The following is a 14,442-nucleotide window of genomic DNA, read 5'->3' on the forward strand; positions in this document are numbered from 1 at the left end:
ATGACCGTGGTTTCACACAGAGGCAAGTAAGATGTCCCTGTCGGTAGCAAGGGTGTGAAAGTCATAGCAAGCCAAGGAAGGTGAATGAAAGGTTATAAGACATGGAGGGTGAGGTGAGTGCTCCTCTTGGAAGCCTGTGATAGCATGGAGTTAAGAAGGGAACACATGAGCAAAGATGCATCACAACATGGAAGGCAAGTCATCTAGCAATCCAAAGTTACGGTTAAACCAACATCACATTTCAGAAAGATCCATACATACATATATAGAAATAGCTGCACATGCATGCATAAGAAAACAGATACATATAACATTTAGAGTAATCAAGATAGATGAAATACAATACAACATATGCATGAAATGTGATGGCTATGTTATATTAAGAAGTGTAAGTTGCAGTCATACAATACATCCATGTCCAACCACTAGTTTTGATAGCATAATGCTACAGCGACAACCGCCTACTCCTCTAAAGAGATATACTAGCTCTACAGAGTGGAGAAGCGAAGGCTCCTTACAATACTATCAAAGCTTTCTGTAAGATACTCATATCAGAAGCTTGGCTGACCAAAAGCCCATATAATGAGTTATGAGGGACTATTTATAGCAAATGGTGGGGTGACCCTTGAAATTCCCCTTTGTGAGCATTCATGACTCTTCAACTTATCCTCATGACTCTTCAACTACTCTATGATTATTACATTGAACTATCGATAATTGAACTTCCACTTGACAAGACATTACATTACAATGCACATGTGCACATGTGAGACAAAATGGCTTGAGCAAGCCATGCAAGACATCATTGACACTCAGACCATAGTGATGAGGCCAACTCTTTGACACCCTTGTGATGGTCAATGGTGACGAACTAACACCAAGCTTGGCTACCCATGATGGTGTATATGCACTCAAACGTTGACATCTTGCTGAAGCTAACTCTTGCCTCCATTGCATCAGAGTGCACTGATATGGCTCCTCCATCCAACTCATCTCATAGCATGTGTATGGTCTTCTAGGGTGTGACCGAACTAGAAATACATTGATGCATAGTGTTTGTGCTGATATTCAAGTGTGTGCTGGTGGTCAGGTGCATCAACTATCGAACTACATGTTTAGACCCAGTTGGACTTTCTTCTTGTCTTCTCCTGAGTGAGTGTGCCAAATGGGTGGGATCTCATGCGTGTGCACAATGACATCCATGTTGTTGAATTCCCTTGCATGTGATCAACAACATTGCTCAGCTTGTCTGCTTCGTGCCAGCTATTGTGATGGATCTATAACTTTTACGGGTGCAGTTTCATTCATTTGTTCATGTTGTGCCCCTTCTTGTACATGTTCCTGTTGCAACTCATTCTCTCATCTATGCAACTCCTTTTCTTCCTTGAGTTGTTTCTTCATCACATGCAAGTCCTTGTCTATTCCTTTCTCTACCATAGTACGATCTTCAGGTCACGTCATCACCTGATAGCCTCGATCTCCAAAGTTGCTTTCATTACAAGTGTATCTCCTTGAGCTTGTAACTTTGTTTTGCCTCTGTGTTGTCAACAACCTTCCTCTTGCATTTGTTGTGTGTAGGTATGTTGCCTTCAGCTACTGCTGATGGTGCTACTTGTTGTGATGCTACTGCCATCTTATCTTGATATCCTTGTCTACGAAAAACTTGATGTCTTCATGGGTAGGCATGTTCGTAGACACTTGATTGATTGCATCCCCATGTGTGCTCTAAATAGTGTCTTCAACTCTACTCTCCTAGAGACCATTACACCTGTGCCGCTAAGAGGAATATAAACACCTGTGATACCTAGAGACATAGAAACACTGACAGAAAGAAAAAACCCAAACCAAAACAAACTTGAGAACTCGCCTGCAACATACATGTGTGGTTGATCATTAAGGTTGTGCAATTTCTGCTGAGAGGTCAGGGGACTGATTGCCAAAAATGCGCAAGGCATTGTCAGGACTGTTAGGAGGCTGGCTGAATACCGGAATTGTGCAATGCACAGTCCAGCCTAGCCTGCTGAGGATTGAAACTGCACAATATGGAATTACAGTCAACAGTGGCATGAAACCAGCAAACTGCATTGCGTAGTTTCTCGGGCCAGCAGGACACTGCCTCGAAGAATTGTGCAATGCAAGCCTCGAGGTCAATGCTACACTAGAATTTCATAATTTCTAGAGGCAAGGCAGAACCTTCACTTCTAGAAATGCGCAGTGCTAGCTGGGTAATGCCTAGTCCAAGCCAAGGCAGCCAGACCAGTTGACGGGCGACTAAGAACATGAAAAGTCTGAATGTATGATGAGATGTGTGCAAACAAGAGTGAGTGATGGAACATGAAGAAATCAAGTGAAATATTCCAAAAATGGGAAAGAATGCTTGTTTGTGAAGCAAGTTGCCACAATGGCAACCATTCGTGCAAAAATAGTGTCATGCATGCAACAATAGTGAGATGTGAATGAAAATTGAAACGATGCTTGTACAATCTAACATACATCAAGACGATATCATGTGGTCATTGAAATCAAGAAGATGTCTCTAACATGAAGAGAAACACAAAAAGCGACAGAAACACAATGCAAGACATGAAAAGTGGGCTTACCACAAAATAGTTGAGCTGAATGTGCTGAAGACTCCTAGATGCAATTTGGGATGTCAGAGCTGCAAGGTCAATGTGAGGAATGAGTTCTGCAACATCTGGTTGATGAGTTTTGATAAAATCGAGGTTGTGACGTGCATGCCATGAATCTAGGAAAGGCAACACTTGGTGGGAGGTTTCTGAAATGATCTTTGCATGTAACCTCTAGCTGCTAAAAATAGGTCCCTGAATCAAGGGATGCTTTCGCATGATGCCTTAGGAGAAGTAGTCGATGCATGCAAATCAGCTTTTCTCAGTCTTGGAGAGAACCTCTCAACCTGAAGGCACATGCAATAGCCAGCTCTACTAATGGGAAAATTTGTGCATTTCTAGGAGGGAGCTGGGTTGGCTACCCAGAGGGATTTCATAATTTCTAGGATATGTCGCTGATTGCTGCCAAGACTTACCCAATTTTTGTGTTGAGCAGTCCTGCTAGGATAGATTGCGCAACTTTTTCAATGAATCTTGAGAGGCAGAACTGCGCAAATCTGGAGTGCAGTAGGCTGCGAGTCAGGATTATGCAATTTCTGGAGGGAAGGTTGGTTCCCCTCTAGAATTGCACAAATTCTTGAGGGAGCTTCTCAACCTATAGCTGGACCAAGTCTGTAGAAACAACCTGTGAGGGGGATGCAACAAGCTATCATGCACAAGCTGGAAATCAGTTAGAAAACCACTGAAGCGTATGTACCTGATAGTGCAAGACATGTAGTTGAGGATGGCCGGTAGGGAGGCTCCAAAACGAATCTAAGGAAAACTTTTGGAGGGTGGTTGTAGCCGCTACAACACTTGGCGACACACTGGTAGAACTCCAACTCTCTAAATGGACCTTGTTTGTGAAAAGCAAGTCTAACACCTCTGGAAGTATTGTTAAGTTCTTTGTTCATCTTGGTTTCCACACTTGCTTGATTATAAGATGTAGTATCTGCCAAGCCCTTGGTTGGTCAACACACATTCCAAGCCAATCCAACACAGTTGTTTCATTTGGGGATGAGGGGTATATTGGTGCACAAGCAGTATAGTCGTCTGAGTTTTAGTCTCATCTGCTCATCTCTTGTGTTGCTCCGCTACCAGCAGGCCTGGACAGTACCTCGATGGAGTCACGCAGGAACACCAGCATCGCTCTGTTACCAGTGAGCTTGATCAGTACCCCAACAAAGTTACTTTCATCACCTCTCTGTACAAGAAGCCTTTCTCTTCTTTAGCTTTATTCATTTTTTATTCATTTTTTTATTCATTTTCATAATCGTGCATAGCACTTATTCATTTTAGACACGGAATAGGGATCTCGACTTGTTGAGAGTAGAGGAGGTTTTTCCTTTAGAGAAGTAGTTTATATATATCTCTGACGTGCTTGTTAAGGTTTTCCCCCTCACCTTACTCTACTTGACTGAGCTGACAAGGATTAACCCAAAAACAATTGACTAGAGTAGGTGACACTAGTTAGCACACAAGTGTTGTGTTTTCATCAAGGTTCACATTGAACAATACGTATTTTCCATTGATGTATCATGGACTAAAGACAAGTTCTTACATAAAATAGTGAAAAATAGATAACCAAATGTTGGTAGTTGTGCAAGTCCTCTTGTACATTACCTAGCTTTTTTCAAGAGTCACACACGATCCGTGTGAAACTAACCTACCAACAAAAACAAGTAAACAAACCAAAAAGCAAAGAAAGAATCAAAAGCAAATGCATATGCAAAACAAGTAAGCAAACAAACAAGCACGCAAGAAAACACAAAAAGAAAAAAAAAACATGCATGCAAGCAAACAACTCAAAAGAGACACTACTCCTACTCCTAAGGTAACAGTGCATGGGTCCTCTCACGTGACGTGATACTTCCAATGCAGCCACCGATGCATTGGTCGACCCATGTTGGTGAAGGCATTGTTTGCGCACATTGTAGTTGTGCAAACCAGTAAGCATGAAAGATATAAAGATGAAGACATACACACTTTGAGCTTACAAGCGTCCATAGAACAAAAACAAGTGAAAGAGCCTGACATGAATTATGTGGAGCTACCATAGTGTTGTGCTACACAGCGTGTAGATGTTGAGTGTATGCATTCTCTTGACTGTGACATGCAAGCGAACGTGAGAAAGGTACCACTTACGTTGTGCATGTGTGCTTGCTGTGTAAGATTCATCCAATGTATGAGCGATGGCATCGTGTGTTTCGATTGGAGGAAGTAAAATTTGTGTGCCAAATTGATCTTGAATGCAAAGCAGAGAGTGATGAGTAGCCTTGAGTGTTTCAATAATTTCCTGATTGGAAGTGAAACCAACCTTAAGACAGCGAGGGCTTGACATAACCATCAGCTTAGGCTGAACTGCCTTGACATTTTGCGAGGTTTCAACTTCGTCGATAGATAGATCATTGTAGACCAGTGTCTTAGATATATTAACAATGATTGAATCACCATCGTGATCAGATGAAAAAATAGAGAGACCATGACAACCAATATCACAAAATTCAGGATGTTTGTCGGCATCCTCATGTTTTGATGAATCATGCAAAGGGGTAGATGAGAAGCAACGATGTTCACCATCTGTGTTTTCAGAAATGACAGATGACAGATTGGACGTATTTTCGGAGGAAGATGTGTCCTCTCCGCACTGTAATGACAGACTGACATCCGATGTGTCCTGTGAATGATCAGAAGTAGAAACATCTGGAAATGAGTTTTTACAGGAGAAATCAATAGTGGCAGAATCACAAAGGATGCCAGGATAAAGTGGATGAGACGTGGCTAGAAGGGAGTCATCCTTCACCGCGAGTTCTTCTTTAGATTCCCACACACACTCATCACGAATGATGGTGCGGATTGGTTGCATAACACCAACTCCGTTGAAAGCTTGATCCTCGTTCACAATAGGTGTGGAGTGCGGAATAGAAGAACACAAGACAGTATAATCTGGAGGATCAACAGAACGCAGGGACGTAGGTTGAGGGAACAAATCCACGTGAAAACCAACAGGTTTGCAAGCCAAACCTACGCAGATATCAAATGCAGGTGGGGTGGGATGATGTGACATTTCAACATATGTGTGTGCGTGATCTCCCACATTACTCTGCGATGGTGGAGTTGTTTTATGAGGTGAAGGCAAACAATCACTTATGACAATAAGTGTGCCTACTTGTGATTGTATAGCTCCATCACTGAAGTGTGCTGAGTGGGGCTCAGATGTGTGAAGAAGATACTCAAATCTTCCATCGACAAATTCCTAATCAATTTCATCTTCGGGGAATCGGTATGCAAGATTACAAAAGTGTGTGTAAAACTGTTCAACGAATTCATTGGGTGCTTTTCATAATTTCAAAATTTCTTGATTGAGTGTTTTACGGTTGAAGTGATTGAAAGCACAATCTATCTCTGTGACCATATGAGCAATAGAATGACTAGATTTTTTGGACAGCATGGTACACCAGTACATTTGGTGCCCTCGAAGCCTATAGATGAACAATGTGCAGGTCATGTATTCTTCAAAGGTTCCATGTGTTTCACATGAGCCTACAACACCGACCACATGTCTAACCAAGGCTGCGTGGCCTCCACCATCATATGTTTTGTGTGACAAGTTATTTGAGAGATTTTTCGAGACAATGAAGTCGTTTCCATAAGACATACCCTCTGGAAGAGAAGCTCAGTAGTTAGTCATGATAGATGTGCAGAGATTCAAAAAAGATATGAAGACTCAGATTGTCATTTCGCCCTCCTTCTAGCGCCAAAATGTTGATGGTGTTGGACCCGCAGATATGTCAGGGCATCGCCCTGGTAATCAGTCCCAATTAGACCATAGGCCATTTTGTGAAGGAGTCCCAGCAGCGGGTTGCATGGTGTCACCTTGACCATGGTTTCACACAGAGGCAAGTAAGACGTCCCTATTGGTAGCAAGGGTGTGACAGTCGTAGCAAGCCAAGGAAGGTGTATGAATAGTTCTAACACCCAGAGGGTGAGGTGAGTGTGCCCCTTGGAAACCTGTGATAGCACAGAGTTAAGAAGGGGACACACGAGAAAAGATGCATCACAACATGGAAGGAAAGTTAACTAGCAATCCAAAGTGATGGTTAAACCAACACCACATTTCAGAAATATTCATACATACATATACATAAATAGTTACACATGCATGCATAAGAAAGTAGATACATATATCATTTAGAGTACTCAAGATAGCTTAAATACAATACAACACATGCATGAAACATACTGGCTCTGTTATATTAATAAGTGTAAGTTCCAGTCATACAATACATCCATGTCTAGCCACTAGTTCGAACAATGGAATGCTGCGTCCATAACCGCCTGCTCCTGCAAAGAGATATACTAGATCTAGACATTGGAGAAGCCAAGGTTCCTTACAATACTATCAGGATTTCTCTAAGATACTCCTATCGGAAGCTTGGCTGACCAAAAGCCCATACAATGAGTTATGAGGTACTATGTATAGCAAAGGGCGGGGTTACCCTTGACATTCCCCTTTGTGACCATTCATCTATCCTCATGACTCTTCAACTACTCTATCACTATTACATTCAACTATTGACACTTGAACTTCCACTTAACAAGATATTACATTAGAATGCACATGTGCCCATGTGAGACAAAATGGCTTGAGCAAGCAACGTAAGGAATCACAGACACTCAGACCATTGTGATGATACCGACTTTTTGACATCCTTGTGATGGTCGATGGTGGCGAACTAATGCCAAGCTTGGTATTCTGTGATGGTGTCCGTGCGCTCAACAGTGACATATTGCTGAAGCTAAATCTTGCCTCCATTGCATCTGGGTGTACTAATATGCCTCCTCCATCCAACTCGACTGATAGCATGTGCATGGTCTTCTTGGGTGTGGCCAAACCCGCAACACACTAATGCATAGTGTCTATGTTGATCTTCAAGTATGTGTTGGTGGTCATCCTCATTAACTGTGAAACCACTTGTTCAGCCACACTTGGACTTTCTTCTTTTATTCACCTCAGTGAGTGTGCCAAATGGGTGGGATCGTATGCGTGTGCACGATGACATGCATTCTGCTGAATTCCCTTGCATCCAATCAACAACACTCCTCACCTTGTCTGCTATGTGCTAGTTGCTAGGATGGATCTATAACTTGTACAGGCACAGTTTCATCCGTATGTGCATGTTGCACCCCCTGCTATACTTGATCTTGCTGCAACTCATTCTCCCATATATGCAGCTCCTATTCTTCCTTAAGTTGTTTCTTCAACACATGCAACTCTTTGTCTATTTCTTTCTCTGCCTTCGTGTAGTATTCATGTCATGCCGTCACCTCATAGCTTCAATCTCGAAAGTTGCTTTCATTACAAGTGGATCTGCTTGAGCCTGCAATTTTTTTCCATCTCTGTGTTGTCAAAAACCTTCCTCTTGCATTCGTTGCCTATAGGTATGCTCCCTTTAGTGATTGTTGATGGTGTTGCTTGCTGTGATGTTGCTGCCATCTTATCTTGATGTCCTTGTCTATGAATAACTTGATGTCTTCATGGGTAGGCAAGTTCGTAGACACTTCATCGACTGCATCCACAAGTGTGCTTTGAATGGTGTCTTCGACTCTATGCTCCTAGAAACCATTGTACCTATGCTGTTGAGTGGCAGATGAACACCTGCGATACCTGGAGACATAGCAACACTCATGGCAAGAAATATGTCAGTCGAAAACCAAAACGAACTTGAGAACTGACTTGCAACATACCTGTGTGGCTGATCATGAACGTTGTGTAATTTCCACTAAGAGGTTGGGAGACTGACTGCCAAAACCGTGCAAGGCACAGTCCGGTCTATTAGGAGGTTAAATTATTGTTGGAACTCCACAATGCATAGTCCAGCCTAGCCTAGTGAGTACTGAAACTACACAATGTGCAATTTTAGTCAACATTGAGTTGCAACCAGCAAACTGCATTATGCAGTTTCATGGGCCAACAGGACACTGCCTCCAAGAATTGCGCAATGCAAGCCTCGAGGTCAGTGCTAGGCCAGACTTGCACAATTTCTAGAGGGAAGGCAGAGTGTTCACTTCCATAAATGTGCAGTGCTAGCTAGGTAAAGCACGGTTCGGGCTAAGGCAGCCCAGACTGGCCAACGAGTGACTGAAAACATGAGAAGTCTGAATGCATGATGAGATGAGTGCAAACAAGAGTGAATGATTGAACATGCAAACATCAAGTGTAGGATTCCAAAAATAGGAAAGCATGCATGTGTGTGAAGCGAGTCACCGCAATGACAACCGTTCATGCAAAAGAAGTGTCATGCATGCGACAGTAGTGAGATGTGAACAAAAACTGTAACTATGGTTCTACAAGTTAACATACATGGAAATGACAACAAATTTCTCACTAAAGTCAAGTAGAAAACACCCACACAAAGCGAAACACAAAAAGCGACAGAAACGCAATGCAAGACATGAAAAGTGGGCTTACCCAAAATTAGCTGAGTTGAATGTGCTAACAAATCCTAGATGCAATGCGGGATGTCAAAGTTGGAAGGTTGATGTGACGAATGAGCTTTGTAGCGTCCGGTTGATGAGTTTTGATAAAACTGAAGTTGTGACATGCATGCTACAAATCTAGGAAAAGCAACACTTGGGGGGAGGTTTCTGAAATGATTCTTGCATGTAACCTCCAGCTGCTAAAAATAGATCCCTCGATCAAGGGATACCTTTACATGCTGCCTTGGGAGAGGAAGTCCATGCATTGAAATTAGTTTTGCTCGATCCTGGAGGGAACCAGTCAACTTGAAGACACATGCAACAGGTAGCTTGATTGATGGGAAAATTTGCGCATTTATGGGAGGGAGCTGGGCTGGCTGCCTAAAGGGATTGTGCAATTTCTAGGCTGAGAAGCTGACTGCTACCCAAAATTTCGCAATTTCTGTGTTGAGCAGTCCTTTTGGGACAAATCGTGTAATTTTTCCAATGAAGCTCGATAGGAAGCACTAGCAATTCTGGAGCAGAGTAGGTTGCAAGTCAGAATTGCGCAATTTTTGGAGGGAAGGCTGGTTCCACTCCAGAATTGCCCAATTTCTTGAGAGAGCTACTCACACTGCAGCTGGACCAAGTCCGGAGAAACAAATTGTGAGGGGATGCAACAAGCTACCATGCATAGGCTCACAATCTGCTAGAAAACCACTGAAGCTCGTGTACCTGACAGTGCAAGACACGCTGCTGAGGATGGTTGGTAGGGAGGCTCCAAAACGAAGCCAATCCAAAATTTTGGAGGGTGGTTGTAACAGCTACAAGAGTCCCATAAGATCTTTTTAGTCATATCTCATATATATATATATATATATATGTATGTTATGGCATCTCTAGGTCAAAGACATCTCATTTCAAGTTCTAAAATTTTTATTGTGAATATTCCATGCAATTTTAAACCAAGATTCAATATTCAAAAAATCATTTGTTTATTATGGTCATTTTCTTTTTTTCTTTATTATAAATATGTGACATTTTTAATACAACTATATTATTGAAGCTTAGTTTTTTAATCCAACTTTCATAGATTAAAAATTAATTTATTATAAAAACATCACTTTTGAACATAAATTTCAAGCATAAAATCTCAAAATTGCATAAAATCGCATAAAGTCTGGAAACTTAATTTTTTTTAATAGGAAGAGTAAAGAGAAATCCAAATTCCAAACTACTTTGCAATAAGGCATTAAAATCACCAATACTATTAAATGAGTTTTAATTATGTTACTCGCACTTATCATTTCGTAACTTTTCCGGTGCGCCTCTCATATCACACCATTCCTTTCCATGTCACATCCATCCGGTTCAGGCAGGTGCTATGTAATCTAACTTGCCACTAGAAAGTCATCGGTAGAAGTTGATAAGCATTATATATTCTCATTTTATTATATTATGATGTACATATATTTTATCATGTGGATGCTATTAATTAATAATTAATAATTAATAAGTTGATCGTTGGTATTTAAAGTTATGAAATATTTAAAAATATTTTTAGTAATTGATCAATGGAATTATGTCGGATTTGAGAAAACACACACACCATTGTCATAGTGGGACTCCAGTTAATGCAATTAATTTGGTTCTATGGAGGATTAACTTAGTCTAAAAGAGCGAGGAACCGAGATTTTCTTTCTTTTTGTAGCCTAATAGTCGAGTGTGCGATGCTTTCCAAATATGCGATTTGAATCCCCTGGCCACAAGCTTTTTGTTTTCTGGAGTAATGTCCCCGAGACTTGAACGTTGGCCCAAGCAACCAAAGAATTCGAACTGTATGGGTTTACGCTCCTTTTGATAACCTGGATTATCCGATGGATTTGTCTTTGGAAAACTAGAGTACGTGAGTCCGTTTTTCGTACTCTAGGTTTCCAAAAACGAAATCCATTTTGTAACGGTTTTTGTAATTTACAGTTGTTTACCATACGATTTAGTTTCAGCTAGTCTGTCATTACAGTCCACATCAATGCAAAAATTCTTCTTAATGGCAGAACCGTCGGATTTAGTTTATAGTTTGTCGTTGTAGTAGATATTAATGCATGTATTTTTCTTACAGGGGAGACATGTTGGTGCTTTAAGCCACAGGTATTTTCTTGTATATGCAACACACTGGGACATGTGTTAGAAATGAAAGCATTTCTTTTGAAATATTCTCTTTTCCTTTGATATGATTAAAAGGGTGTTTCCTCTGGTCGTAGTGATGCCTTCTTTCGTTTCTTACGGGCACATTTACTATAAGCAGAAAAGCTTTAACCAGAGCTGTTTGGATTGGCTCATGTAGTTGTGGTTCCATACTTTACCCAAAAACTTTTTTTCTGCTGACAGCTGGGATTGGTGATGGTTAGTTATCTCACAACTAACTGAAATATATTTTTATTTAGAGAAATGTTAATTACTACTTTCTATCTTACTAAAATATTAACGCGCTGAAATTCGCATTCAGTTTATTTTTCTAACGTATAATAAATTCAACCTACTAAAAAAATAAAACTATACATATTCAAACTTTAAAATTATACATATTCAAACTTAAACTTTAAGTCCCAAACGCATGGCCTCCCAATTTTAGACAAAATTCACAAAAATATAAAAGTAAGACAAAACTATCTAAATAGTTCCACTTAGCCTATCACAGTACCATATGACTCTAAATATGTGTACCCTTTTGATATCCCGCTACATTATTTCTCCAAGTTTTCTTATAAAAAACCCATATAATTATATTTGTTAACAAGTTTTTACTCATATGGTTTTACAGTAATTAGCTGTACAATACGAGGTCATGTCAAGACTCTCTGTGCGGACCAATAAAAGGAAATGCATGCTATTACAGAAGAAATTAATAGAATACTCAATATACTCCAGCAAACTATATGCTCCAACTTATAAATGCTGCTTGTCTTCAGAGCCTCATAGTCCCCCACGTTATGAACTTTGAAAGATGAATCACCATCTATGTTCTCATGGTGGTACGATTTACAGACAAAGTATAACACGCTTTGTGCCAACATCCACATCACATTAACAAAACAATGCAACCCAAGAATAAGTGCTCCAATCGCAGTCCTCGTCTCTGTCCTCAGTCCATGGCTACGCCCCTCCGCCACTGTATACCCGAAAGACCAAACAATTATTCCGTCAAACATAAAGAAAAATATAAGCAGCCCCAAGGCTGTTATCCTCTTTCCTTTAATGAGGTTGCTGCTCTTCAGAACGGCACCCGGACCGTAATATTTGTCCTCCAAAACGGATACGACGCTAGCGAGGTGCCACACCACAGTTATATAAATTTGGGAGCAAGCAACGAACACAACTGGAAGAATTACATTGATAATTAAAGCCCTCCCTTTCAATTTATCATCTGCGTCTAGTCCCACGGAGGGGGACGGTATGGTGGGGAGGAAGAGGATGAGCAGCAGGCCGCTGGCCAACATGGAGACCGTCATAAAGCCGAAGGAGATTACGAAAAACCACATGAATGTGAACGTCAGGCGTTTCCACACCTCGGAACGTCATTGCTCAAAACCCTAACGTACGATACTTTCAATTCTTTAGTGTTGGCACTGTAGATGGAGGCCACTGTGTACACCACAGTCGTTGTCACGCCCCTACACCTGTGGTGATTTTTCCAACCGCTTGTAGCGAGGTGCGGCACCACCGAACGCTTTCTTTTTAACAATACTAACGCTTGTGGACTACACCTATTCCAACATAAACATACTTTACTTATGTTTTGCAACTGAATGAATGCATGATCCTTTATACTTTAGTGAAAACCATTCTCAATCATTAACCATGTATAATAAACCGAGAACATCAACAATACACAAGTATAAAGGGAGGGGCAACTCCCAGAAAGTCTGCCCAATGATATATTATAACAGCTTTTCTTCAATAGTACAAATGCAAGTGATGCTTGACAAACTTCAAGCCAACACTTAGAATATTTTTACATCAAGGCATAGAACAGCCTTTTGCACTCATGTGCACTTCTTGCACAAGGAGAAAGACTCACCCGAGTCACTTATCCCATTCGACCAAGTCCTGCACACGGTCCTGTACATAATCAACCTTCATATCATCAACCTGGATCAAAACTGCTTTGATGTACCAAGGAAGGGTTACGCATCACCCATGCGTACTTCCTTTTACCCCTGCGCAAGTCTTTACCCTTTCTGCGTTGATTTAGAAGTGCGAAGTTGTGTTGTCAAATGGAGCACAACCTCCTTCTATTTATACGCTTGCCTCCAAGCGTATTTGCTGGAGGCCGACCTTGTAAATGCTAATATGAACACCCCCTTAACCTTATTTTACATGTCGGCTTGGGTGAGTGTTATTATCCACCAATTCTGCATATACATATGCCACCGCATGTTTATTATATGCGTGCCCAACTGCGAGTTTTCAATACTTAGTCATTTCGGCGTTTTCCTCCCGTCGCACCTATCGTCGCATTTAACGTTGCAAAGTGACCATATACCGTCGCAAATGTGTCGTTATCCGTTTGGTGCGAGCCCGCCGTGTGCCTGCACGCCTGCCTGCGCGCCCTCGTGCACGCCTTCGCCCGGCGCCCGTCGCATGATCACCCGGAGGCATAACATTCTCTTCCACCTGAAGTCGTTGTCGTCCTCGACAACATACTATTATCTATGATGTTGACTCCTCCACATAAGGCAAACATCACTGCAACATGTGTAGAACCACTGTCATCTGCAACATGTTGTCCATGCGTATGTCCCCTCCAAGTGAAGAGATCATCTCATCAACTCTTGGTGTGCTCCATCCAGGTCCATGAAGTCCTCTCCATCATCTGCAATGTGCCAACCTCAAGTCTCCATAGAAACAAGTATGTACTTGTCCCACCTATCCATGTGTTGTCCATGATCCCTGATCAAATCAGCTCTCATGTGTAGAAGGCAGTTGAGCCTCGGCTCAACCTATGCTCAAGTGTATCATCATCATTGTTGTAGCTCCATCACCCCTACATCAAGTCATCTGACCTCAGCTCCTCAATGCATCAAGCCCTCTAAGCCCACCATGAAGTCTCTAAAAGTCACAACAATCTCATGTCCTCTATGAGCTCCATAAGCCATTCCTAATCAACACCTTAGCATGCAATATGCCTTAGTTCTCCATGTAGGAATGCTCCATAGCTGCTCACAAGTCCATACAAGTTCATGGCTTTGTTGTACCAAGGTGCACAACTCCACCATCAGTCCATAGGTAGTGGTCTCCATGCCACATGTCTCCAACCTGATGTTCATGACTAGCTGTCCATGTAGTCCTCCCAAATAGACTCATCACAACAATCGGT

At 41.5% G+C, this 14,442-nt stretch overlaps 1 protein-coding gene across 1 annotated transcript; it reads right to left on the reverse strand.

The window, feature by feature from the left end:
• Positions 1-1,893: 1,893 nt before the first annotated feature.
• On the reverse strand, positions 1,894-12,574 carry LOC149219213 (uncharacterized). Its single transcript, XM_089386747.1, has 2 exons — positions 11,989-12,574; positions 1,894-2,033 (listed from the first exon to the last, which is right to left on the reverse strand). Exons 1-2 carry the CDS (start codon positions 12,572-12,574, stop codon positions 1,894-1,896), a joined length of 726 nt encoding a protein of 241 aa, XP_089242873.1.
• Positions 12,575-14,442: the final 1,868 nt, after the last annotated feature.

This window comes from Pinus tabuliformis, chromosome Q (genome assembly GCF_031772625.1).
Source record: "Pinus tabuliformis cultivar Carrire ecotype Pingquan chromosome Q, CPIR1, whole genome shotgun sequence".
NCBI lineage: Eukaryota > Viridiplantae > Streptophyta > Pinopsida > Pinales > Pinaceae > Pinus > Pinus tabuliformis.

What these genes read in the sequence shown, in the direction of transcription:
- LOC149219213 (XM_089386747.1), bottom strand. Translation starts at nt 12,574, where the DNA reads ATGACGGTCTCCATGTTGGCCAGCGGCCTGCTGCTCATCCTCTTCCTC. An exon ending in GGAGCATATAGTTTGCTGGA is followed by an intron (nt 2,034 to 11,988) that starts GTATATTGAGTA and finishes CATATTGTGCAG; the next exon opens with TTTCAATCCTCAGCAGGCTA.